Source organism: Callospermophilus lateralis, chromosome 5, assembly GCF_048772815.1.
Source record: "Callospermophilus lateralis isolate mCalLat2 chromosome 5, mCalLat2.hap1, whole genome shotgun sequence".
Taxonomy (NCBI): domain Eukaryota; kingdom Metazoa; phylum Chordata; class Mammalia; order Rodentia; family Sciuridae; genus Callospermophilus; species Callospermophilus lateralis.
Window position 1 is genome coordinate 12,654,941 of NC_135309.1, and position 26,440 is coordinate 12,681,380.

A 26,440-nucleotide genomic window follows, 5' to 3' on the forward strand; every position below is an offset into this window, starting at 1 on the left:
GTTAAACTGGAGATTCTTTGTTACACCTAATGTTACGGACACATGTACGTTGGGCCTAAAATAAGGTTCAGACGAATGACTAAAGTTTGACCAAGCAAAGAGTCTTCTGTCGCCTCTCATTGAGACTGGGAGATCGAGACCTGTTGTTCCTGGTGATTATGTTTAAAGGAATAGGTCTCAGATTCCTGAGAAGGATACCCCCGAGTAAACATCTCAAAGAGGTGAGATACATAAGCAAAGGGATGAAGGAAGGATTTACAATTGCGCTTGTTAGTTAATACTTAAGAAAAGGAAGTTAGGAGCATCTTACCAGATAATGACTAGAACAAACAGTAATTTTCCTAGCTGCATTGAGGCAGGCAGGCATTTTAATGGGGAAAGAATTGGGGTCACCCTAGGAACATGACTATTGTTGCTATGGGCTATGTTAGAGTTCTTTCTTTTCCCAAGTGCAGAGGTTGGGATAGAGGTGTTATGTACCAAGAATTCTGCCGTTCTCAGTTCCCTCCTTCCATCCTCTAATCCCTTGAATTACCATATTTTTTTTTTTTTAAATTTGGGGGACGGAGTAGGCTGGGAATGTAGTTCAGTGGTAGAATGCATGCCTAGCATACATGTGGCATTGGTTTCCATTCCCATCATAGGATGGCAGAGAGTAGAATCAAATATATTCCGTTAAAAAAGGTGATTTAAATGAGATTTTTCCTTGAAATTGGAAATATTCATTTTAAAATTTCAAAAGTGACTTATCCTAAGAGGTCAGCATTATCTGATGGGTAATAATGCTTCACTTTTCTGCCACATTCCTTATTGTTATTGAGGTACCATATATAATCCATGAAATTATGTGTAGCCGTTGTAAACATTTTTTCTCTACCAGTCATTTCAATCTTGTAGAACAAGACTTTCACTGTAATGACCCCATTTCACTTAGTTTTCTGTCTACCCTAGCCTGAATTTTCCAACTTTTCCTATTCAGCATTATTCCAGTACCTATGAGCCCTAGTCCACATCTTTTTCTGTGTGTTCAGTTCTTTCAATCATGAGCTGCTACTGCTTGTCACAGATCTTTGTTGGATTTTAAGAAAACATTGTAAATGTATATACTGCCCAGATTCCCTAAAAAAACACCCTGAGATTCAGCAGCTTCTCCATGTCTCCACTGGCCTCCCAGTGGTCACTCTAACCCAGTGAGTCCAAATGTAATTTTTATTATGTATGGTTTGTAAGATAATCCCCTAGTGGTTTTCTGCTGGATTTGGATAATGCTTCAGGTAAAAAGCGGTTGTAGGATACTATACACTGGTTTAGTCTAAACTTGTTTTATATGTGAATTAAAACTCTTAAAGCAGTACTGTCTAGCAGAACCTTCTACAACAAAGGTAATGTTCTGTATCAGGCCTATATGCATTATGATAGCTTCTAGCCACACATGCCCAATGAGCACTTGAAATGGAAATAGTGTGAGTAAGGATGTCTATAAGTTGTTGATAGATCTTTATTTTATTTATTTATATATAGTGCTGAGAATTGAACCCACTGACTCACACATGCTGGGCAAGTGTTCCACCACTGAGCCACAACTCCAGCCCAGGAAGTCTATTCTTATTTAATTAATTTATATTTAAATTGCCATGTTGCCTAGTGCTTTCCATTATTGGATACCACAGTTCTAGAGCCTGCCTTTACTATATAATCTCTTTTGTATCAAACTTTCACATCTTAGTACAAAACAGTCCCTCTTAATGTCCCTGTCACTTGTCTCATGTCCACTTCACCTCCTTTTCAGTTCTGGATGTGAACTTCCCTGCCAATTCATAAAATTACAGAAGTAAGGGTCATCTGTTTTCTCAGTATAGCCAAGGCACTGACATCTGACACTGGGTTAATTTTCTCTTTTATTCTTGGCCCACTGGGTTAATTTTCTCTTTTATTCTTGGCCTTCTCAGTCACCCATGTCCTAGGTTTCCTATTCTCTGTGAGTTGTTTTATTTCTTCATGCAGTGTCCTTACTATTGTGTGCCACAATTTTGAATTATGATGAAAAAAAAAAGGCATTATGGTTCCCACGTAGCTTATAGTCTGTGGTGCTCTTTCTATAAATTGATGACATCCAAGCTAATTGGACCACAACACAGAAATATACCATTGTTACAAGCTAATGATTGCATATGTGTGTGAATAAATTAATGTTTAAGGAAAATATGACTTAAATTGCATGCAAAGTACATTAATACTTAAATAATTTTTTTAATGCTGGTAGAGATGCAGTTTGTTGATTTTTATGACCCACTCACATTTGAAAACCTATCCTAAACACTAGTGTTCCCAGGCCATGACATTAGCCTGTGACTACCTCCTGCCACCTGATTTCCTGCATGCTTTCACACAAGTCCAGCCCTACTCCTGTCTGTGGCTCTTTCCTTGAAACTGCCTCTAGAGACTCATGGACTGCACTCAGCCAGCAGGCTCCCAGGCATCACTGCTTGGTGCCAGGCTTGCCTTCACTCACTGTCTAATCCTGACTTCATTCCCTTTCCCCATATCCTGTTCCTTCTACATTGACTGTGTTGGTGAATGGTTCTACAGAATTTGTCCTAGGTAGACGTCTAGAAGACATCCTCAATGTGTCTCCCTTCATAGCTTCATCATGTGAAGTCTCTCTAATCCTTCCTCTCCTCACTGCCATTGCTTCAGCTTAGGTCCTTCTGACTTCCACCATGCACAGTGTACCTCAAGAGCCTTCTGGATGGGCCCTATATAATGGCACTTTCAATGATGATGGAAGTTTCTGTATTTACACTGCCCAAATGGGAGCCACTAGCCACGTGTAGCTGTTGAGCACCAAAAATGTGGCCAGTGTGACTGACAAACTAATTTGTTTTTCTTCCTCATGGGCAGAGAATGGGCATAGCATCTTGCCATGTTGCCCAGGCTGGTCTTGAACTCCAGGGCTCAAGTGATCCTCCCCCTGACTCATAGACATGCACGGCTAATGATTAATGTACTGTACAGCAGCATATGTCTAATTAATCTTCCTGCCACAAGCGTAGCCCCTCCCAGCCCCTGGCACAAAGAGATGGCCAACCAGCAGTCCTGTTGACTAGTTTAATGAAGGAAACATGACAACATGAAGGCTGAATAAGGATGATAGCAGTACCACAAATTGCTATGTAGTGTCACAAGTCAAGCTTTTTAGTTCAGTAATTTTCTTCTAACTTTTCATTGGTTATTTATTTCCTCACATTCTTATTTTAAACCGTCTTTGTCATTAAAAACTTTTTCCTTCTTTTTTTCCCCAACAAATACAAACTACCCTTTATCTCCAACAACTTCTATCATCAGTTATATATTTAATAAATACCTCTATCAATCTGTTTAATCAGATTAGTTGAATCATGTTTAGGGACAAAAGCAAATGAGTGGTTGCCTGAAGAAGTGGTGGGAGGGATTGCAAAGTGTAATGGGAAAAAACCCAGAAGACAGGCATTTTTGCTGTCCTTTCCTTGTACTGGGCACTATTCTGCGCAATCCACAACCAGTAGATAAATTATGCCTGCATTTTACAGCTGCTGCCTCTTGGAAGTGCCACCCACTCTCATGGCTCATCCACTCACCTCTGACTTCCTGATGTTTGCAAACCTCAGTCACCATGACTCTTTCCCTCCCCACGAGGGTAGCCATGCTTTGGAAATTGAGGGACAAGAGGATTACATAAATTGCCTGAGGTTGTGCTGCTGGAAGAGGCAGATCTTGTGTGAGATTTCAGATAATCCAGGTCTCAGGGATAGTACCTCGTGGCCTCAATAAAGCCTCACAAAAGTACTCAAGGTTACTTAAAATCTTAACACACCATATGTTAATTTAAGTGTATGTGCTTACATTTTAAATGCCTGAATTTTGAAAATAACCAAAATTAAAGCTACTATAGATTTGCATTTGATGTCATTTCAACTTATATTTACAACTCTTGTTGACCCCTAAAGTTGTTTAAATTATAAAAGTTGATATTATCCTACCTTGTATTTTACTTTGAGATAGATTTTCCCCTGAAACTTCTGCACCATGATTTTAGGTTTATTATCAATATCTTATTTTGAACATAAATTTTATCTTTTTAAAAAATTTCATATTTAAGGACCTAGACACCATGAAGAACTAGGAAATACTTTTGTGCTGTATCATGTTTATCTAATTTACTGTAGCTATTCACAGTTAATTTACCCACATGATGGTAAAAATAAGTAGTGTCTTATTGATGGAATCAGTGCCTGAGACCTTGGGCAAGTGCAGACTATAAGCAGTACAGACAACAAGCAATTTTTATTGAGATTACTGTTTACCTTAATTTAAAATGTGTGTTATTGATGAAATTTGTAAATTTTTGTTCATCCTCTTTTATTTTCTGAAGTCCATTTTGATCTGGATTTATAATATTAGGCATGACATTAATTAAAATATTCATACTTAAAAAAATAAAATCTGGGGCTGAGGATGTGGCTAAAGCGGTAGCGCGCTCGCCTGGCATGCGTGCGGCGCAGGGTTCGATCCTCAGCACCACATACAAATAAAGATGTTGTATCCGCCGAAAGCTAAAAAAAAAAATACTGAAAAAGTTTTCTTTCTCTCGCTCTCTCTCAAAAAATAAAATAAAATCTGCAATTTGGTATTTAATTAACCCAGTCTTTTCTCGTCATTCTAAATTACTGAATATTAATTTTCTGCATTTGGTCTTTACGCTGTTGGAAAACTGTCAGTTGACATCTATGGAGTTATTTAAGGACGCACTGGAAGCCACTGTGCTCTAGAGGCAAACATTTTTATTGCACAGGGATCTGAAATCCAAACACTTCAAGAAGGGAAAATATTGTATTAGCAATATAGGAGCATGATAAATGAAAATGAAATAGTCTTCTGTCCTAGTAGCATAGCAAGCCTTCTGAATCTGATTTTAGACACTGAACATCCACTGGGCTCATGTTTCAAACAAGGAATTTGGAATCTTCTGTGCCGTCCTGATAGCCTTTCATTTGCCCCTTAGCTGGTGTTAACTAAAGCAGGTGCTTTCTGTGCTTGCTCTGCATGACAACTCTCTAGACTGTCTGCTATCTTTTTTTCTAATTTGAATTATTTTTAATCTATATATTAAATATAATACATATTAATTGGGCAATGTGTTGTTTCAATAAATGTGTGTTGTATAATTGTGTAATGTTTCAATCAGATAAACATCTATCTCCTGAAGCACTATTTCTTATGTTGAAAACTTTCCAACTGCTTTCTTATAGCTTTTGGAAATGTGCAGGATATTGTTGCTATCTACAGCACCCTTCTGTGCAAGAGCACACCAGAACTTCTTGCTTTTATCTAACCATAACTGAGTACCAATTGGTAAACCTGTCTGTCTGAAACCACGGGCAGTGCCCTCTAGCCAAACCCCATGGCCTTGATACTATTCGACTCACTCCAGCATGGGGCAATGTCCACCACTTCCTCACATAGGATCCCAAACTTGACCCTGTCCTGACCCCCCCACCATCACCACTAAAGCCTTTAGTGGTTACCCTTCTACAGCTTCCTCCTTTTGGAAGAGTGATGCTCTAGGCTTCTGCCCTTAGTGCTTGTACACCTACAACCTCTTGGACATGCTATCCAGTCTCGTAGCTTACCTCATTCACCTCTAACTTCCTAGTTTTTATGAACCCTCATACACCCTGGCCCTTCCCCAGCCCACTGAGGGAAGCCAACACGTGGGTCTGGGGTAGATTTTTCTACCATATTGCATGAATACAAGATGGGTATGTGATACTTTATTCATCTCTATATTCTTTTACCCAGCCAGGTGTGGACCGTGGACCACAATAAGAGCTTGTGGAGGGAGAGCTGAGGAAGTAGCTTCATGGTAGACCACTTGCCTAGCATGCTCAAGACCCTGGATTTAATCCCTAGCCCTGCAATCAATCAATCAATCAACAGTTGTGAAAGGGAGGAATTCCTTGATTTAGCCCAAAATTTCTCTTAGTTTTCTCTCCTTACACCTTCACCTCCTCAATTTTTAGAACTCCAGTCCTGCTTCCCTCTGGGTGCTCCAGAGTTCTAAGCCCTATTTTCCCTGGTATGGATTTAGTACATGCCTATTCCTTTCCTGGTCAGTCAGTTCCTCTGCACAAACCAGTGTCATCACATATAGTGGCAGAAATCTAGGAAGTGGAAATTCTTCACTTCCATCCACAGATCCCAATATGAGTCTTCACTGCATATTGAGTCATTGAAGTGTACTAATGACCTATGACAGAATTATTCTTATTTTACTATTATACCACTTTATCCCATTCATAATGGTATGGAAATGTCTGTGGGGGGTCTGTCTCACACTCCCAGCATGTCCTCAAAAGACAGTCTCTATTTTCTCTCCAATACTCTGCTCAATTCCTAGCAGGTAATCTGAAATGTTCACTCAGACACTGACTCTGCCTGCAAGCTTAGAGTTTAGTAAGGGAGATAAACTATATGTATTATTTGAAAATACATAGTAAATGACTGTAAATACAGAGAATGTGTCCTAAGTATCTTGTGACCTGCAAAGCTAACAGATTTTCAGTAAATACTTAAGGCATTGCTGAATGGCCAATTCCAGTGATCTTCAGAAAGGAGGTACAGTTTTCATCTTGAGGGTGAGCTGGCATTTGAACCAACCCTAAAGGGTAATAAGCATACTATGACAGACAAGAAGAGGTGGAGGAATGAGAGGAGTGTATCCCAAGCTGAAGGAAATGTAGAAAGTGGGAGAGAAATGGTCTAGTTTAGTGGCAACTTGGGAAAAACAAACTAGAAGGCAGGTTAGAAGGTCTTAAATGCCACACCAGAAGGACAAACTTCACTTTGACAGTTTTTGATCAGGAATAGGACACAATCATAACTTCAGGGGGATTCAACTGGTGGTTCACAGCTGTATCTGTGTGTGGAATTATGAACCACTGTGGGAATTGTCATCTATTGATGTAAATTGGTAGGGTAAAAAACCTTTTGGTCAGGCCCTCATCATTCCAGGTCTGCATTCTATGTCTTGTTTTTCAGCTTTGCTATTGTCAGACCTATTCTTATCCCATGCTGTGATAGGCAGCATATACTCATGGAGCATCTGTGGGTAGGGACCCTGCATTCATGATTCATGCTTCAGTAAGACAAAGGGTTTTCCTTTAACTATGGTGCAACCTTCCACAGGCTACTTTAGACAACTATAGCAACGTTGCAGGGGAGCGTGTTACAATTAACCCCTAGCGAAGGGTGGAGAGAGAATTTCAATATAAGTTTAAGGAAATGGCAATTTTAAGGGTCTATGAATATGTGGAATTAAAGTAGAGAAGATGGAAAGAGTTTCTTGGCCAAGTGTAAGAGGTGTCAGTGCACACTGATTTAAGAGCCTCCGGATCAGAGTTCTAGATGTCTAACAAGACGGATGATTCTAAGTGATCTCGAAAGGAAAATCAGTGAAGAAGGATCTTGAGGGGATCAACAGTCCCCGCAAAGGGGTCAGCCAGGCTGAAACACTATACATTTCCCGGCACATTAATAGTATCTGCCAGAGGAAGAAGACATCTAGAATTTACGTTTGACCAGGGCGCTCTGTCCGCAAGCTCATGGAGAGGCGGTTGTCAAGAATAACAGGGGTGCCCAAGCTTCTAGCAGTGCGACCCTGGGCGGGTCTTCGTCAAGCAAAATCGAGTCTGGCCTCACTGTAATAAGTCGCTAAACTGCTACTGGAAAGGTTTGGAGAGCGGGCCCTCCGAGACCTGGTTCGCGTCGGGCACTGGCCGGCCCGGGATCAGCACGCAAGGTTACTCCAACCGCTAGCCCGGAGCGCACCAGCCTCAAGACTGGGCTCACCCAAGGCGGCCCGGGGAGTGGCGGGGGCGCGCGGTGCTCGGCGCCCTTTACTCCAATTGGCCTGGATGAGGCTCAGGGGCGGGCAGGCGGGCAGGGGAGGAGGCAGGGATTCGCTGCGCCCGTCCAGGGGCGGATCTAGGGGCGGGACCAGGCACCTCCTGGGCTTCCCGCAGGGCCCGCCCTCCCCAGGGTTCCTGCGCCGCCCCGGAGCTGGGCGGGCAGAGGTGTATCCCCTAGGCTCCCCAGCAACCCGCGACACCGGCCGCCGGGGAGAGCGGGCCTGCGACGTGACCTCCGCCCCGAGGCACCTCCCGCTGCCCGCTCGGCGGCCGCGCTCCCCGCCCGGGTCTCGGAGTCCGGGAAGCGGGTCGGTAGACCTGCCGAGTGGAAGCCGCGCGGCGTCCGAGGAGCCAGCCGCGACCGGTGAGGGGCCGGGGGCCGGGAGGGCGAGGGTGGCGGGGACGGCGGTCCTCTATAGTTGCCGGCTTCTCCCCTCCGCCGCCACTCGAGTCTGCCCGGGCCGAAGCGCCCCTCGGCAACGCGTGACGTTCAGGCGCAGCGGAGCGGCGATTGGTCCGCGCCCCGCCGCGTGCGGCCCGCTCCGCCCAGGCCAGCCTTCCGCGCGTCCTCGCCGCCCTGCCCCGGTGACCTTCGCGTTGGAGGCCCCACGTCGCCGGCCACGCGGGGCCTCGCCGGATTAAAGGGGCAGTGACGCCGCCGGGCGCGGAACTCGCCTACCCCCTCCCTCCGCGTGCCGAACGCCGGGGCGGGGCGGGGGCTGGGACGGGCCCCGCGGTGGGAAGGCTCCCGGCCATCTGCCCAGCAACTCCCGGCGCGCCGACTGGGGCGCCCCGATAGGCTGCGGAGGCCCACGGAGGCGACCTGTTCAGGTGCCACGTTCCTCATTCCGTGAACAGTCCCCCAACTCCCATTAAGTACCAAGCACCGAGGCTGAAGGCGAAGCTGGCCTCCCTGCTTTACTCGGGAGCCCCGGGTGCGCGGCCGCGCGGGCCACGCTGCTCCAACCACGTGGGGAAGGCGGGGTGTGCGGCCAGGGCCTCCGCGGGGCAGAGGTCCGCCGTGTTAGGGCCTCTCCAGAGAAAGGCAGTCCAAGGAGACCAGGCCCTCAACTCGAGTCAGCTGCAGTTCTCAAACTTAGACACTTTTCCACCCCGAGGAAACTGTTTTCCCAGGCAGGAGGGTGACACCCTGAGTTCTCTGTTCAAGGTCACACAATTAGTAATGGAAGAACAGGAGTTAGGACATGTGCCTCTCTGGTTCCTTTAAACAATTTGCATTCCCAACTCCATAGTATTTAGGGTTATAGAGAATAGGATAACTATAGAAAAAAGCTGGCTCCTCCAGAAACCTAACATTTGTGAGAACTGAATCCCAGCCACAGACTGAAGAAAAATTTTATCAGGACGGACTGCTTTTTCTGAAAGCAAAAGAAAGGTGATACAAAAAGAGAAAGGGAGGCTGACCTTAACGGTCATGGTCATCGTCATCGATGTTTTTATTAGGCTATGGAAGGGCACAATTTTTCAAAGGGAAAATAGCAAGGGGCTACAAGAAAGAACTGAGCTTTATAGGGTTTAGCAGAGCTGGGTCATCACTGGTGGGCTCCTTTAGGTAGGGGCAGGAAGGCTGTAGGGGAACAGTTGTAGATAAGGGAAGTTCCCTGGGGGCCATCATTCTCCTTTCTCTCTGGTGTCTGTTTTCCATATCCTTTAATCTTATAGAAGATTATATTGCCTAGTGGTGTTGTAGATGTCTTAGTTTGTGTGTAATTCACCCGGATACTCACAACAAAATGGCCCAAGAACATATTTCTCAGGACTTATTCCTGTCAGGAAGCCATCTGTTCATTTTTAAAAAAGCATTGAGTGCCAGATGTGTACACCTTGATAGACCCAGTGAGTATGTTGAAGACCTAACAGTCTTTCTGATCCTGGTTCTGGGATGCCTTGGCCACTCTGGGCCCATGGCAGAGGGACAGGATAAACTACAGTGTACACTCTCTCAGACCTGCCTACATACCCACCTTCTTTGCACTTCTAAGTTGTCAACAAAATCTTTGTAAAACCAGAACTTCTGAAAGAATGTCTTTGGCTCATTATCAGACATGGGTACTTGGGTGGAAGGGAGCTGTCATTCTTCTTTCCACTAGCTCTTAAGCATATCTCCAAGTGGAAGGAATGTCTTCTCTGGAAGTCTTGGGCCTTGCTGTTGATGGAGAAGAAAAAAGGAAGGCGGAGGGCCATTCTGTTGCCTGAATTCCACTCGCCATCCTCACCTCCCAGAATAGGGCTGGAATCTTTCCAAGGTAGATGGGAATCACTGCCCTGTTACTTTGGCTAATTCAAAATAGAGCTGAGTGGTGGGGTTGGAGAATAAGACGGTCACCTTTTCTATGGCTAGTTACTGAGAAGAGGCCTGAATGAAGCAGGCAAGGATTTTCTCAGTGGCAGGAACTGCACCTCCTGGAAGGGCCCCAAATCAGGCTCCTCAGGCTGAAATAAACAACCACCCAGAGTAAGGAGTGGTTAATTTACTTCTGATTTCCAGGTAGTCTAGGGATGTCACAGAAACCTGGAAATGGCATCTCTCAGCTTCCTAAGGGAGTTAGATCCAGCAGAAGGCACCTCTCCTGGATGCAGCTCCCCCTTTCTGTCTTCCCACACACCAGGTCCTGTCCCCTTTTGAACACTGTTCCATTTCCTAGACCAGGGTTCTAAGGTAAATGCTGGGCACATAGATCAAACCCCAGGGCCAGCATCCTACCCCCTACTCACCTGTCCACCATACTTCCCACTGAACCAAACAGTCAGGTATGTTGCCACTGCTCAGTGAGCAGTTACAGGTCAGCTGGGCCCTCTAAGATCCTGTGGGGGCTGCTTCAGGGAAAGTGACAGACCTTTCTTGTCTTCAGACCTACGTGCTTCTGCTGGATGACTCTGGGACAGGCCCATAAGGGAACCCCAGATCAGAGGAGGGTAATGGGTAATGACTATTGGCAGGATGAAAAGGGGTTACATCCACAAATATGTAGCGGTGGGAGAATGTTTTGAGTGGTCACAACCCCAAGGCCCAACCAGTTCTACATAGCATTACAGACATCCACTTCCCAAAAGAGCAGGTGGATTTCTCTGGAGTGGGTGGCCAGTTGCTAGAGCCTTGGAAAAGGCTCCTGCGTGGTTTTGGTGGCATGAAGTCAGGTGGACACAATCTTCCAATCAGCACTCCAGAGACCTTGAGGTGGGCTACCTTTGGTAAGATGTTACAGGATTTGGAAAGGTTATATAGACAAGTGCTATCCAATAGAAATGAAAAATAAGTTGTATTTGTAATTTAAATTTTTTAAAAATAGGTGAAATTTTAATAGTATGCTTTATTTAACATATATAAAATATAAAAATATTTTCCACGTGATCAACATTAAGCATTATTAATGAGATATTTTGTAGTATTTTTTCATACTGTCTTTGAAATGAGGAGTTCATCTAACCCATTCAGCCCATCCCCCTTTGGATTCAGTTTCAAGTGCTCAGGGGCCACGTGTAGCTCTTGGCTGCTGGAATAGATGGTACAGTTCTCAAGCGTTCCCTCAGTTTCACTTCTTGCATCTTCTCTGGCAGTGTGACTGGCAGGTCTACATCAAGCAAAATCTTATGTATCGAGTCTGGCCTCACTGTAATAAGTCACAAAACTACTACTGGAAGGGTTTGGAGAGGGGATCCTCGAGACCTGGTTCGCGCCAGTCACTGACCACTCTGGCCACAGCACACAATGAGTTTTGTGAACTTTGTAATGGATAGAAATGGCAAGATGATCATGCGCTTCTTGTCAATTACAACTTTCCTGGGTCTCTGTTCCCACCCAAGAATGCTGGTGTTGCAAAACAGAGTACCAGGAAAGAGGATTCTTTTTATTCTGACTGAAGGACATGGCTCAGAGGAAAAGACTCTCTAGTAGATTGTTAATTAGTGTCCTCATTGCTGATTAATTCTTATTTTTTTTTTTTGGCAGGGGGTGTTCAGGGGCATTTGACCACTGAGCCATATCCCCAGCCCTATATTGTGTTTTATTTAGAGACATGGTCTTACTGAGTTGCTTAGCACCTCACTTTTGCTGAGGCTGGCTTTGAACTCGCTATCCTCCTGTCTCAGCCTCCCAAGCTGCTGGGATTACAGGCATGCGCCACCACGACCGGCCTAAATGGAGGATTAATTCTAATGCCCTTGAAATGTAATTTCTGATCAATTAGTTAGGGCACAAAATACCTGTCTATTAAGACAAAAATAAATAAATGATATATGAAACTTAGAAGTTTATCTTAAATCTACCATGAATGTTAATTTTTCTATTAGCTTATCTTACTTCTAAGTACCTATTTTTATTAGTTATATGTGGAGAATTTATAAGTATTAAATGCATGAAACACTGAAATATTGTCAGTATTCAACAGTTAGGAATTCACAGACCACAGTCACCCCCTTGCCTTTTCCCAAGCTTCCCTGTACTTCATCTTTTTTCCAAAGTAAAAGAATTTGGCAGCATAGCAACTTTAAAACTTACGCATACCCAGGGGGTCATAGTGAGAGTGGTCTACTGCTTGTTCTTTTTGGACACAATGGTACTTTATATTTTTCTTCCAGGTTTCTGCCCCATGCACAAGTCCCTTTGTTTTGGTGATGAGCACCAGCATGGGGTGAGGTTTGGAAGAGAGACCTGAAGGCCCACTCTGGTACCGGAGCACCAAACCTGCATTCTACAGTGGAACCTCTCATATCCCATGTCAGTGACAAGAGGAAACGGTATTTTTGTTTAGCCACTGTTTAGGTGTGTGTTTGTGTTGGTGCATTTGCCTTTTGTTGGACATGTGTCCTGGAAGAAATGGCCTCAGAGAGTGTGGGCTCCAAAAGTATGGGCTGGGAGTGCCATGCCTCCTGGAGACCTCCAGGGAGGCAGGCCACTCACCAGGCCATGGGCATTGCCCTCTTTGGCATTTGGGTCCAGCCACTGGGTCTCTAGGAATTTCACTCCCATGCAGGCAAGCATTCTTTTGAACTGATGTTCAGTAAATCAGCAGCCTGGTTGACTGGGTGAAACCTGGGTGACTAGTTGGTAAAACCTGGGTGACTGAGTTAAACCTGGGTGAAAGGTTCCCCTGGAGGATCCTTTCATTGTGCTCATTGGTCTGCAGTGGTGCTCAAACCCTGCTTTCAGATTTTGTTTAAAAATCGTGTTTTTACTAAGATGGCTTGGATTTCTTGGCCAAAACAAAAACAAAAATAAAACGTGGAGTGGTGTCACAGATGAAAAAAGAATGGAAATTGGTCACTGAGTGGTTCAAGATTCATTCTTCCTAGTTTTTTATATTTGAAAATATCCATTAAAAATATCTTCCCTAGGCCAGGTGCGGTGGTACACACCTGTAATTATAGCAGCATGGGAGCCTGAGGCAGGAGGATCACAAGTTCAAAGCCAGCCTTAGCAATTTAGCAAGGCCCTAAGCAACTTAGAGATATGCTGTCTCAAAAAATAAAAAAGGTTGGGGGATGTGGCTCAGTGGTTAAGCACCCTGGGCTCAGTCCCTGGTCCCCCCCCCCCCCAAAAAAAAAAAAAGCTAAACTAAGGGTTATACATAATCTTCAATGTCCCCACTCATTGGGCTGGTGATAGACTCATGGACCAGATGAGGAGGTGAAGCCACATTTACATTCTTAGCTGGAGGGTTTGTGAAGTTGTGCATTTTAAAAAAAGGCTGATCCTGCTTAGATGCCAGAGAACCTGTTAGGAATACTATTGGAGATTTCTCACTCTGCATGTTCTCAGATCCCTAGGGTTGCAGCAGTAAGGAAAGTGTGCAGAGTGTTGACAAATTTGTATAGCTGAGAATTAGAAAGAGGTCCCGTTCTTTCCCCCAGCCTTGCCTGAAAATGTGGAAAGCACTTCTTGGATAACACCACTAACTTGTAATAACTGTTTTGTGAATTTTCCATTCTTCCTTTTTGCCTCTCTCCTGGATCCTGACTTGCTTTCTCAACTGGGGCATGTACTAAGTAGTTGTTTATAGGTGATGTCCAAAGCTAAGGAACAATTTTGGGGGGTTTCTCGGATACCTTCGCTTGCCCAGGCTGAGCTTCTTCCATAACATCAGATGTGTGCCCTTTGCCAGACTATTGCTGCTTCTGTGGCATGCCCTTGTGCTTTTTAGTATGTGGCCTCTTTGTCCTTCCAGGCTTGGGTAGTTCACTGTCCATGCTCAGGAAGTGATGGCAGAGGACTCCTTGGTATGGTCTGGCTTGGGTTCTCAATACTCCACCCCTCCTTGTCATTGCCTAATGCTTCCCTAGGCGGGACACCCTGCCTGCCAGTGAACAGGCCAGGCATTCCCATTTCTTCCCTCTCCAGAGGTGTTGAGGGTGCCGGGTTTCCGCACTGAACTAAACTCCCCTTTGAATCCACACCTTTCTGCTCTCCAGGACAGATGTGATCCATCCCTCCTCCCTTCCAGGTAGTACAGAACTCTCCCTTCATATTGATGGGATCCCCAGGATAAGACAACCTGTCACAGGAAGCGTTCACGTTAACCTTTCCCTTCCGACAGCGGGGTTTGGCAGCTCTGCTGGACTCACATGACTTTCTCCCTGCAGAGTTTAGCAGCAGGGTGAAGCTGGCCTCAACTTGCCCCTGGAATAGAAGCAGCGCCTACAGGTGACAGAAAGACCTCTAGAAGACACAGTTTTGAGGCCTCCCCCTCTTCCCTCTTAGGAAAACCAAAACTTACCTTTGGAGCAAGGAGCACGTTTTCCTGCAGGCCGCCCCTCACCATGTTGGCGGCTTCAGGCACTGTGGCAGTGGGCAGACCCTACGCATGCAGCGAGTGTGGGAAGAGCTTCCGCTACAGCACAGTGCTGCTGCGGCATGAGCGTGCCCATGGTGGTGACACCTGTTTCCGCTGCCTGGAGTGTGGCGAGCGCTGCGCACAGGCTGCCGACCTGCGTGCTCATAGGCGGACCCACGCAGGCCAGACGCTCTACATTTGCAGCGAGTGTGGCCAGAGCTTCCGCCACAGCGGCCGACTCGACCTGCACCTGGGTGCCCACCGTAGGCGCAGCCGCACCTACCCATGCCGCCTATGCGGTGGCCGCTTCCCTCACCTACCTGCGCTGTTGCTGCATCGCAGCCGCAGGCACCCGCCCGAACAACCTTGTCGCTGCCCACTGTGTGCACGTGCTTTCCGGCAGAGCGCGCTGCGTTTCCACCAGGCACGGGCGCACCCAACTGGCAACCCAGCTGTCCCCACCCCTGGCGGGCCCCACCGCTGTACACAGTGTCCTCGGGCCTTCCGCAGCAGTGCAGGGCTGCGCAGTCATGCACGCGTCCACACTGTCCCCAGCCCTGGAGCCCACATGCCTCCACAACCCCGTCCCACGGACATGCACCAGTGTACTGTATGCGGCAAGACTTTCGGCAAGAGTTCCACGCTAGCGCGCCACCTCCAGACGCACTCGGGTGAGAAGCCTTTCAAGTGTCCAGAGTGTGGCAAGGGCTTCCTGGAGAGTGCCACGTTAGTGCGCCACCAGCGTACACACACTGGCGAGAAGCCCTATGCTTGCAGTGACTGTGGACGCTGCTTCAGCGAGAGTTCCACGCTCCTTCGCCATCGGCGCAGCCACCGTGGGGAGCGGCCACACGCATGCACCACTTGTGGTAAGGGCTTTGGGCAGCGATATGACCTGGTGGTACATCAGCGCATCCACACCGGGGAGAGGCCCTTCCCATGTCCCGAGTGTGGCCGAGGCTTCAGCGACCGTTCAGACCTCACCAAACACCGCCGTACACACACTGGGGAAAAGCCATATGGCTGCGAGCTGTGTGGCAAGCGATTCACGTGTGTGTCCAATCTCAACGTGCACCTGCGCAATCACGCAGGCCATAAGCCACACACGTGCCCTGAATGTGGCAAGGCCTTCAGCGTCGCCTCCAAGCTTGCACTGCACCGAAAGACACACCTGGGTGAGCGGCCAGCGAAATGTGCCGAGTGTGGCAAATGCTTTAGCCACAGCCGGTCACTGTCACAGCATCAGCGGGCCCATACACGTGCCCGTGCTGCTGTCCATGAGGCTGCAGGAGGCACAAATCTGGTCCTTATGGGGCCAACTGGACAGGAAAAGCCAGGGGTCTTATGTCCCCGCTGAGGGTGACTTGCTGGGAGGTTTCTTGAAGGGGCCTGGGCTAGCACCCCTACAGTGCCAAGGGACAAAGGAGGACTCACAGGTTTGGCCTTTTGCACTTCTGTTGGTGGCCCTTTGTTTACCAGGATTGCCTTACCTCTGCACTTACTTCCCCAGAGGCTCTTTCCCCATCTTCAGTCCTTGAATCTCCCAACCTCTCTCCAGGTATGGGGGAGGGCATCAGGACAGCCCTCACTCAGTGTGCAAGGGGTCCCAGAGCTGTGTCCTGTTACTGGCCTGTGTTCTGGTATTTTTCCTGTTTTCCCTCCTGTATGCGGTCTTCTCCCCTCTCCTTATGCCAGTGTGCATTTCCTCGGCCTCTTTCCCCAATACTTTTGCTGCTGTGCCTCTCTAGGTAAAGTCACAGATTTGGCTAGTTGCATCTTGCCAGCTCTGTGGTCTTGCCAGTTAGTTGTACCTGTTAAACTGCTTTCTCCCTCTGCCTGAAAGATGGAGATGGGAGCCCAATTCATTGAACAGCATCTCCATGCCAGGAGCTGCTTGCTCCCTGGGAATGGTAGCTCACCCAGATGAGACCGGGCAGGACCCTCAGCATGACTACCTTATGTCCCCTGAGCAAATTCAGGTTCCTATCAGGACAATATTTTCCAGCCAGGTGGGGGACATTTTGCCCTGGCATGTGGGACAAGACCATGTGGGTTCACAAAGCGAAGTACTGCCAAGTGGAGTATCAGAATATTATTTCCAAATCAAATTTGGAACCATGGGGAAACAGGTTCACAGACAGGTGGAAGCAGGACGGAGACTCCTGGAATTGTGACTTTTTGCTTATGGCTGGTGAAATAAAAGAGTTGTTTGGGTTTTGGATGCCCAGAGTCCCTTTGTCAAATCTGAGGTTGCTGTCTTCCCAGACTTTGGGAGTATCTAAGAGCCAGGTCCTTCTATAGTTTTAAGGTCTCACCCCTTTCCAAGGACCTAGATGACGTGCCTCATCCTGGTTTAGCTAGTCCCACCACTCTGTGAGGACCCTCTCTCCATACTGTTACAGCCTCTCTCTTCAAGGATGAGAGTAGGTTCATACTCCCCAGGAAAGACTACCAAAGTACCTAGTGAATCTGGAAATCAGGGTGGGGTTAGGTGAGAGCCTGCAGAGAGAGAAGGGGGCCTATATCTGTCCTGCATGCTGGCATACTCTCACATCCAGCTCTCAAAGAAATCCAGCATTCCTACATCTCAGGTACTAAAATGTGCTCTGCCCAAAGTGCTCATGTAAAATACTCATTTATTCTTTCCTTCAGGAAGACTAAAGTAGCCTGGCTCTTCAGGGACCGTGCCTCCACCTGCACTCCCTATGGCCTAGTTTCTGGGACCAGATAACAGCAGTTATCCTCCAGGCTTTTAGTCCTGTGCAGTCCCTGGGGACTGGCTCCCTGAAGCCAGCTGAGGGGGAAAGGTCACTGCTGAGGGAGCACCAGAGCCTTCAGTGGACCCCAGAGGTTCAGGAGCAGAGCCGCGGCAACAGGGCTCCAGTGGGCCTGGTGGTTCCTGTGGGGCTGGGCGCAGAGCTGGGTGACTTTTGCTGCAGTGAGCAGCCACGCTGTCTGGCCTCTCAAAGAGCTTGCCGCAGAACTCGCAGGGGAAGCGCCAAGCTGCCGCTGTCTCTGCATGCTTGCGCCGGTGCCAGTTCAGGGAGGCCTTCTGGCGACAGGTGAACCCACAGATCTCACACCTGCAGCCAGGGACAGAGGAGGGAAGGGGTAAGCCTTGACTTAGGTCTGCCTTGACTCCCCCAGGGCTTCCTGCTGGGCCCCGCCTGGGACCCTCAGCACTCAGGCACTCACTGCAGGGGCTTCTCTCCGGTGTGGATGCGTCTGTGAATGACGAGGTTGCTGCTGGTGCGGAAAGACCGGGCGCAGAACTCACAGATATAGTCTCGGGTGTCTGTGGGCACACGAGGCACACTCCAGTGTCTGTTCCCAGGCCCACGGCCCCTCCGTGGCCCACCCTGCCCTTTATCCCCCACAGAATGCAGCAGTCCTGGGGGTCAGTCCTGGTTTTGTTCTAAGGAGGTGCCCAAATCATGGAGCCTGTCTGGACTTCCTTTACATGGAGAGGTGGGACAACTGAGTGGGGAGGGGCACAGAATGGAACATCCAGCTGGAAGGCTCCATCACTGTCACACCCCTCTCCACCCAAACCCTGATCTCCCTGTGGAGTTGCAGCAACCTCATCATGGGCCCTGGAGCTGGGTCTTTGCCAGAGGAATGGAGAGTTGTGTCCCTGTGAACAGGAACACCAGGCAGTAGCCACAGGATACCTGGAGTCAGGGGCAGAAAGCAGGACTACAGTCCAAGCCCCAGGGATACTTCCTGGCATCTGGAATAATCTCCCCATGCAGGCCTGCAGACCACAGCTCCAGCCCTGCTCAGGGTCCTGCAGAACACCTATACTGCTGGCAATGACTGTCCTCTCCTTCCAGAGTCTGCTCCCTGCTAGTTCCAGCCACACCCGCCTGTTGCCCCTGGTTACTGCATCTCCAGCAGCTCACAGGGACTGCTGTGGTTCTCCCATACCACCATGCCTTGGGCCTGCTTCTCCTGGTACCCACAGACCTCTTCCCTTTATCCTCTACAGACCTGCAGACTCTTCCCTTGTCACTCCCGTCCATCCATACAGCTCTGACTCCAGGCCCTCTCTCCAGGGTCACTGACCTCACCACCTGTCTTCCTCAGGTCACACTTCAGCACTGTGCAGCCTCAGAACTCACAAGTTCAAGCATCCTGGCTCCAGCCAGGGCCTCCTACTGTGTGCTGCTATGATAATCTCCTGACATCCAGGCCTCTGGTCCATTGGCCCCACTACCTTGTCAATGTCCCCCTCCCCTCAGCTCCGTTTTCATGGCCATCTTAGGAGTCCTTCACTGATACCACCAATCTGCCCACTCCTCACTCCCATCCAACACAGGACAGACAAACTGGACTTGCTCTAGGCCTGTACATGTGTAGGGGCATTGTCCTTCCTGTGGCCTCTTCATCTATAGCTGCAGCTTCAGGGGCTCACCACCCATCTGCAGTCCCCTGGCCTGTCCACTCTCCCACTCTCTAGAATCCAGAGGACACTCTGCCCATCCACTCGCCTCCAACACTTGGGCTCTCCACACTTGCTCAGTATTGCTCCTGTTCTCCAAGCCACCAAGAAGGAAGAAACCAGCAGAGTGGACCCCACCCTCTGCCCACCGGGCCATCAGCTGACCTGCATGCCAACCCTTGGCCACAGCCCTCAAGGCCCATCTCACTCAAGGGCCTACTGGCAGGTGTCAGCAAGGCCTGCTCTGCGGGCTTACTCTCACCTCTGCTCTGAGTCCACAGGCCCGTAGGTCTAGATCCTCTCCCCATGTTTGCAGCAAACCCCAAGCTCTCCAGATGACTGCGCTGCTCCCACAGCTGCTCAACCCCTCCTGCCAGAACACTTTCCTGCAGCCAAGGACAGCTTCCCACGGCCACAGCTGGCAACCCTCCTTCCTGAAGCACTCGCTGTCCCCCACCCCTCAGATCCTACCTTTTTTTTCCCCTGCGCCCACCTGGCAGGCCCAGGACAGGTGTGCCATGCTCAGGCCCACTCTCCCCACTTCTCTGTGGGACCCTCCTCCACCTCTTCCAAGGCCACCCATAAGACAGGGTGCCAGGTGCACCATGCTCAGGGCTCCTCTCCCACCTCTCTGTGGGGACCCTCCTTGGGGGCTCCCAACACTCAAGACAGATTGGCCTGATGTGTCTGCTGTGACTTCGCATCTCTTGGGCTGTACTTTCCTTCACAGGACACTTCTCCACCTTCTGCCTGTTGCTCTTCTGGTGTCCTCCAAGCTACCCCTGACTCCTGCTGCCTGTCCCACCCGAGGCAGTTTCGTCCTGCCCAGCAGCCTTCTGGCTGTCACTCACACACCAGCCTCCAGCCACTGCTCACCAACTACCATGGCCAGTCCAGGCCACCATCACCATCTGCCTATCTCCATAGTTGCCTGGCAGCTAAGCACCACGCTGTACGCATTCGTGGTCCTCCTACTTTCCATACAGCATTGTGACCTGGCCTTGGTATGGTCTCACTGGAGGCAGGAGCCCATTGTCCTGCGGTGGTCTCCAAGGCCACCACTCCTGTGAGCTTCCTCCCCAACCTCCTGGCCTCCTCCCTCCCTGAGAGCACCACAGGTGAGACCATATGGCCTCCCCCATGCTCGGTCCTAGGACTGAGGAGAGGGTCTCCACGCTCTCTTCACTCAGGGCTCGCTCAGGCTTCACTTCCTACGGCAGCAAGCCTCCTCGCTGCCCTAGCGTCACTTCTCGTCATTCTTCATCAGTAAGTGGGTGCTTGTGGGCCGAGGGCTTCCTGCTGTGCACTGCCATACCCAGCCCCGGGCACAGTCCAAGCAGACCAGGACTAAATTCACAGGGATGCAGGGCGACCCTACAGCCACCCTCAGAGGGAAGAGCAGGTTCACAGAGGGAGAAGGTGAAGGACACGGGGAGAAGGTGAAAGCGTGGGGCAGGTGAAGATGGAGGCCCAGGGGGAAGTGAAGACCACAGGGGAAGGGGAAGGACACAAGGGGCAGGAAAGGACACAGAGGGAAGAGAAGGGACACTGTGGGGAGGGCCAGAGACAGACAAAGTGGACCCCAGCACTCACCACTGTGCAGCTTCACATGCTCCTTCAGGTGCTTCTTAAAGTTGAAGGACTTCCCACAGGCGGGCTCTGGGCAGCAGAAGGACTTCTGGTGAATGTGCTGGTACTTCTTGTGGTGCTGAGGAGGAAGGGGTGGCAGGGGAGGAGGGCCAGGAGGATGACTGCCTTCCTCAGGGAGACAGACCGAGCTGAGGGGCAGGCAGGCACCTCTGCCACCTCCCGCACCACAGCCCTGTCACAGCCTGGTCACGCCACCTGTCCTCGCCTGCACCAGGAGCAGCGCCACATCCATCCCACACCAACCACTCTGCTGTGCCCCACCCTATCCTGACATGGACTCCCACTTGGTCACCTCTTCAGCTCGATGCCCCACAGTGGCCCTGTACAAAGCACTGCTGAGTGACACTCCTGCCCACCCACCACTGACTCACTGTTGGAGGGGAGAGTGGTCTAGGTGAATGTGGCTGTCCTCTTCCATGTCAGTACTAATGGACAACACAGCCTTGACCACCTGACAGCTCAGCCACTGATGCACACTAATGTCATATGAATATGTGGTTCCCTTCTAACCTGCTTAGAAACACACACACCACAGCCTCCCAGTGGAGAGTACTGTTAGGGGTAAGGGGTTCTCTCTGACCCTCCCTCTGGCAGTGCTGGGGACCAAACCCAGGACCTGACACATGCCAGGCAAGCGCTTGCCACAGGGCTACACCCCATGCCCAGGAGATGGGCTCTCAGATCTCCATGCCCCCATCTTGAGTACTTCCTGTCATCTAAGCTAACTTCCACCCTAGCTGTCCCTTGCACCACCATCCTGTTTACCCACAGTTCAACCTCTGGAGCAGCCTCGGCCTCCCACTCAGCCAGCTCAGGTATCTGCCCCTGCCAGGGCTCTGCTCAGCTACTGGCATTCAGGCACCCCCATGACTCCCATGTGGCCTCCTGTAGAGACATTTTCTGGTCCCTCCCACTCACACCACACTCAGGACCCCCTCTGCCATGGGCTCTGGCCAACTGTGGGTCCTGGTCCTCTTCCCCACTGTTCCTCAAACTTCCTGGGCAGAGAGGCTGGGGACAGGACCGCTGCCCAGTCCTTCTAGTCTACCCATGCAGGCCAGCAGGGGTGTGGAGACAGCCCCAGCACCACCTCGCTCTAGCAGAGAAGCCTTGGTAATGCTGAACCTCTCAGGGAGCCTGGGTTTCCCTAATTGCAAAGTGGCAGTAATATCACCACCTACTCCACAGCAAGTCTGTGAGGATCAAGACCACACATGTCAAGCACCTAGAACTGCACCAGCACCTCCCAGTGACTGACGAACAGGCACTGTGTAGTCCTCTGAGGACCCACAAAGCAAGCAGGAGTGGGCAGGAGCTGTGTGCCCGTGGCTCGGTTTTCCACATCTACTGGTTATCTATCTCATTTAAAGATTAATGTAGGAAACTGCCTGTTCACAACAGCCTTCCTCCTCCTGGCTTCCAATTCCCCCTACACCTAGACTTCTTTTATTTTCCTTCTTTTTCCTTCCACTCCCTCCCTTTATTTCTTTTTTGCAATGCTGGGGATAAAACCCAAGGGCTTGCATGCCCCTGACCAAACCCTGAAGTCCTCCTCAGCCCCATCACACACGGGGCCTCAACTGGGTCCCTCACATTCAGATACTGCCGGTTGGAGAAGATCCTTCCACAGCCAGGGAAATCACAAGACATCAGCTCTCTTTTGGCAGCTTTCCTAGGAAAGGAAAGGGGGAGCAGAATGACTCCCGCCTGTTCTCCTCCACTCCTCTCCTCTTGACCCTGTCCAGAGCACCATTTCCTCCAAGTCCTACCTAATTCTTTTGGGCCCAATCTGTGCAGTGTCCTCATCCCAGTCCGGTGTCAGGGCAGATGAGGCCTGGCTTGTAGGGCTAAGGGCAGCAAAGAAGGAGTGGAGGGTCTTGAGGGAGGGCCAGTCACAGGGTACCCTTGCCCTCTCTGTTGGCTGTCATGTTACCTGGCCAGTGGCTCTGTCTGCTGGGCCACTGGAGGTGTCCCACTGAGCTCCAGCTGCACCCCAGCCTCTGATGGCAGAGGATCTCTGGCACCCTCGGTATGTGTGGATGAGGGTGGAGTAGCAACAGGAACAGGGAGAGCTGCAGGGGCTGGTGCTGTCTCTCCCTCCTTGGGTGTCGGGGTGACAGGGGAAAGGGGTGGTCTGGTGTCATCTGGCTCACTGCTGAAGGGAGACGAAGAGAAGGGCATTACCTTTCTGGGCACTCAGCCAGCCCTGACAACCCTAACCCTAAACTGAAAATCTCAAACTTGGAATAACCCTGTTCCTCCTCAGGCTCTCCATTCATACTTGCCTTCAGCCCACAGTCTCCCCTGGAGCCCATCTTCCAGTTCCTCTGTCTTTGCAAAGGCTCACCAGCCCTCCCCAGCAGCAAACCCATCCCTCGAGTCTGCACCTAGTGACTCTTGTGCTCCACCCAGCACCTCCCTCCATCCCAACTTGCTCATCTTCGGAGGAGCTGTAGGTCCATGGGCTGGCATCGCTGAGCATCTCCTCTTCATCCTCCTCACTGTCTTCCTCTTCCTCTCCTGAGGGCAGGAAGGCCTCCGGTGGGGGTCCCGCCCCCCTGCAGGCCAAGGAAAGCAAGCCTGAGGTCCTGCTCTCACACACCACCATCTGTGCAGGCCCGTCCTGTCCCTCCTCCTTCTCATCCTCACCTGGGCACCCTGGCTTCTTGAGTCCTCTTGTGCGCAGACTCCAAACCTGTTGACACAGGCAGGGTCAAAGGAGGGAACACAGGGCTCAAGGAATGAGGACAGATGTGGGGAGGCCCTCTAGGAAGGGGGCAGGGCCAAGAGCCTACTGGAGTGGGAAGATGCATTTTGGTTCAGAAGTTCTATTCACATGGACCATAAATAAATAAATAAAGCAAGCAAGCAAGCAAGCAAGCAAGCACACAGTGAGAACTTTCTTTCCAGTACTGTCCCCTAGTCACCCGGCTCTCCCCAAGGCAGCCAGTTTCCTATGTGTCCTTCCAGAAACATTTTATACAATTACAGATAGATTTTATTTATTTATTTACAGTACCAGTGATTGAATCCAGTGGCCCTCAACCACTGAACTATACCCCAAGCCCTTAGCTTCAATTTCTTTTGAGATAAGATCTCACTAAGTTGCCAATGTTGGCCTTGAACTTGGCATCTTCCTGCCTCAGCCTCCGCAGTCACTGGGATTACAGGTGTGCACCACTGTGCCTGCCCTTTTTACCTATTTTTTTATTATCCACTAATGACAACACACCATATCTAACAATGTATGTGAGGACTATTTCCTTGTTGCCATAAAAGGATTGTTTTTAGAAACAAGGTTCTGAGCCAAATGTGGCAGTGCCCACCAGTAGTACCAACTGCTGGGAAGGGTGAGGCAGGAGGGTTGCAAGTTCAAGGCCAGTTCTGGGAATGTAGCTTAGCCACCATCTGTGGAGGCCCATCCTATCCCAGAGGACCCCTGGATTCAATCCCCACTACTAAAAGAAAAAAAAAAAAGGAAGGAAAGAAGAAAATAAACAAGATTGTCTCAGAGACCTGAAAGCCTTTTCCTTCATATTTTCCACAACTCTTTTTTTTTTTTCTTTCTATGGTACTGGGGATGGCACCTAGGATCTCACCCATTCCACAGCCTCTTTTCCCTGGCCTACCTGCAGGCTCCTGCCCACTCCTGGCCTCGGGGCTCCAGCTCCTTGGGCTAGTCCGTGGAAGAGAGGTCTGCTTGGGCACCTCTGGAGGTGTAGGGCTCAAGGAAGGTTCCCAGGAGAAGGTGTGGCCGGCTGAGCACTCCCACACCAGCCCCCCATCTTGGCCCCCAGGTCCCCGAAGACCAGGCACTAAGCTGCATTCCCGACTGTGGACATGGGACAAGAGCACCAGATACTGCAGACCCTTGGGGGGCAAAGGCTCTGGACCTGGAGGGGTTGGGGGAGCAGTCAGGTTGGGCTAGGAGGTCCCTCCTCTCACCCAGAAAACCATTTAGACAATGCTGTCCCCAGAAGCCCCAGTGCAGTTTTTCATCCTTCAGAGCGCAGACCCCGAGGCCCTGAGACATTGCTCCCCATCCCAGAGGTGCCCAAAAGACTAACTCCCCAACTCCATCCCCCTTCCCACTTCATTCAGGGCTTCCAGCCAACTGTCTCTGGGTACCATTGTCTTCTGGGTACCACCAATCCCTTTGCTCCTGTCCCCTCTGGCTCCTCCTCTGCCATCCTCTACCTACCTGCACAGAGGACACAGCCAGAAGTGTACCTGCCGAGGGAGAAGCTGCAGGTCAGATCAGAGCCTGGGTGACCATCACCCTCAGCCCTGGGCCACACACTTAAGGGTCCAGGCCTAATGACCCCTCTTCGCTGGGGCCACGGAGGTTGGAAGGACCCTGGGAGGCCACAAATCACTCAGGTCATCCTGCTAAAGTGAGAAACCTGAAGGTGGAAAGGAGCAGCTGCTGCACCTGACCCCGGAGGGGACAAGAGGCTTGCTGCCTGAGGCCCGCCCCGACCCCTCCCGACACCCCCACCCCCAGCCCCCGCGTCCCTGACCGGTCCAGCAGGAACTTGGCGAGCTGCGAGTGCAGGGAGAAGCCCAGCCGCTCCTTGAGGAGGCACCATTGCTCCATGTGGCCGCCCAGGCGGATGCGGCACTTGCTGCGGCGCGCGTCCAGCTGCCTCCGCTTCTCCCGCCGCAGGCAGGACGCGTCCGCTGCTGGGGAAGCCATGGGTCCCGGGCCTGGAGGGGAAGGGGATGCTCCTTGCCGGCGGGTCCTGGGGGAAGAGCCCCCTGCTCCACCGCCCTCTGGCTCATCTGTCCTCATCGGGGCCTCGGGCAGAACTCAACTATTTCAACAGCAGCCGCCGCCACTGGAGCCGAACTGCCCTGCACAAGAGGGTGTGCGCGCGGGGCGCTGTAGGGGGCGTCGCTGGGTGCAGGTCAGGGCCAGGATGAAAGTCAGGACAATGGCCCGCGCCCTCCGGCCCACTCAGGTGTCAAACGCCAGCTGCGGGAAGGGGTGGGAGACTTGAAGGGGAGACTTCAGCTGAGGCGGGGGCGCGGGCACTTCACCGGCCTTGCTGCTTTCCGGGGGGCAGAGATGGTGTTCTGGCGTGCAACTGGGCGCTCTTCTCGGCCAGGTCGGGGGTGGGCCGCACGGTGCCCCCACCCCGCCTCGGGCCGCCGCACTCGACGCTCACGGAGCGAGGGGCTGGCCAACCCCGCTGGCAGCTCCAGGCGGCCAGGGCCCCGCCGCTGCCCTCCCGCATGGGTCTTACCTGTGCGCCCCCACCCGCCCTCACGACTGCGCCTGCGCCCTGGCCTCGCGCGCAGGCCGGGAGCGAGGCGGGAACACCGGGGCCCACCTCGCGCGCGCCCCGCCGTTTCTCTTTTAAGAAACCGTCCCCTCAGCGTCGGCTTCGCCCGGAACTGCGGCCAGTCCCGGGAGGGGCTGGGGTGCGGGAGGGAGGCCGCAATGCGCCTGCGCACTGGGCGCCCGCGCGCCCCCTGCCGGCAGCGGTGATCCTACGCGAGCAGCGCCCTGTGGTGAGCTGCCTGGGTGGCGAGCGGCTGCTTGGGACCGCCAGAGGCTTAGGGGAACGAGGGGTGGCCAGGATCAAGCCCTCCTGGGCACAGACCCTGGC

At 50.8% G+C, this 26,440-nt stretch overlaps 2 protein-coding genes across 12 annotated transcripts; one reads left to right on the plus strand and one right to left on the minus strand.

The window, feature by feature from the left end:
- The first annotated feature begins 8,098 nt into the window (after positions 1 to 8,098).
- Znf672 (zinc finger protein 672) lies at positions 8,099 to 16,958 on the plus strand. 8 transcript variants are annotated; one of them, XM_076856307.2, is made up of 3 exons: positions 8,099 to 8,310; positions 10,058 to 10,213; positions 12,546 to 16,958. In XM_076856307.2, the coding sequence occupies exon 3, from the start codon at positions 14,724 to 14,726 to the stop codon at positions 16,092 to 16,094; it is 1,371 nt and encodes a 456-aa protein (XP_076712422.2). In that variant the 5' UTR covers positions 8,099 to 8,310; positions 10,058 to 10,213; positions 12,546 to 14,723; the 3' UTR covers positions 16,095 to 16,958. The 8 variants fall into 8 exon arrangements, with proteins under 8 accessions (XP_076712422.2, XP_076712423.2, XP_076712427.2 ...); XM_076856308.2 differs by lacking the exon at positions 10,058 to 10,213 and having other exon boundaries at positions 12,546 to 12,729; positions 14,547 to 16,958; XM_076856312.2 differs by lacking the exon at positions 10,058 to 10,213 and having other exon boundaries at positions 12,546 to 12,729; positions 14,665 to 16,958.
- A 398-nt stretch (positions 16,959 to 17,356) lies between these two features.
- Znf692 (zinc finger protein 692) lies at positions 17,357 to 26,233 on the minus strand. Of its 4 annotated transcripts, none has more exons than XM_076856302.1 (12): positions 26,162 to 26,233; positions 25,349 to 25,803; positions 25,030 to 25,058; positions 24,458 to 24,721; positions 23,478 to 23,523; positions 23,264 to 23,386; positions 22,762 to 22,983; positions 22,598 to 22,675; positions 22,422 to 22,500; positions 20,772 to 20,886; positions 17,933 to 18,032; positions 17,357 to 17,820 (listed from the first exon to the last, which is right to left on the minus strand). In XM_076856302.1, exons 2-12 carry the CDS (start codon positions 25,618 to 25,620, stop codon positions 17,490 to 17,492), a joined length of 1,659 nt encoding a protein of 552 aa, XP_076712417.1. In that variant the 5' UTR covers positions 25,621 to 25,803; positions 26,162 to 26,233; the 3' UTR covers positions 17,357 to 17,489. The 4 variants fall into 4 exon arrangements, with proteins under 4 accessions (XP_076712417.1, XP_076712420.1, XP_076712419.1 ...); XM_076856305.1 differs by having other exon boundaries at positions 25,349 to 25,535; positions 26,162 to 26,216; XM_076856304.2 differs by having other exon boundaries at positions 25,349 to 25,535; positions 25,644 to 26,215.
- Positions 26,234 to 26,440: the final 207 nt, after the last annotated feature.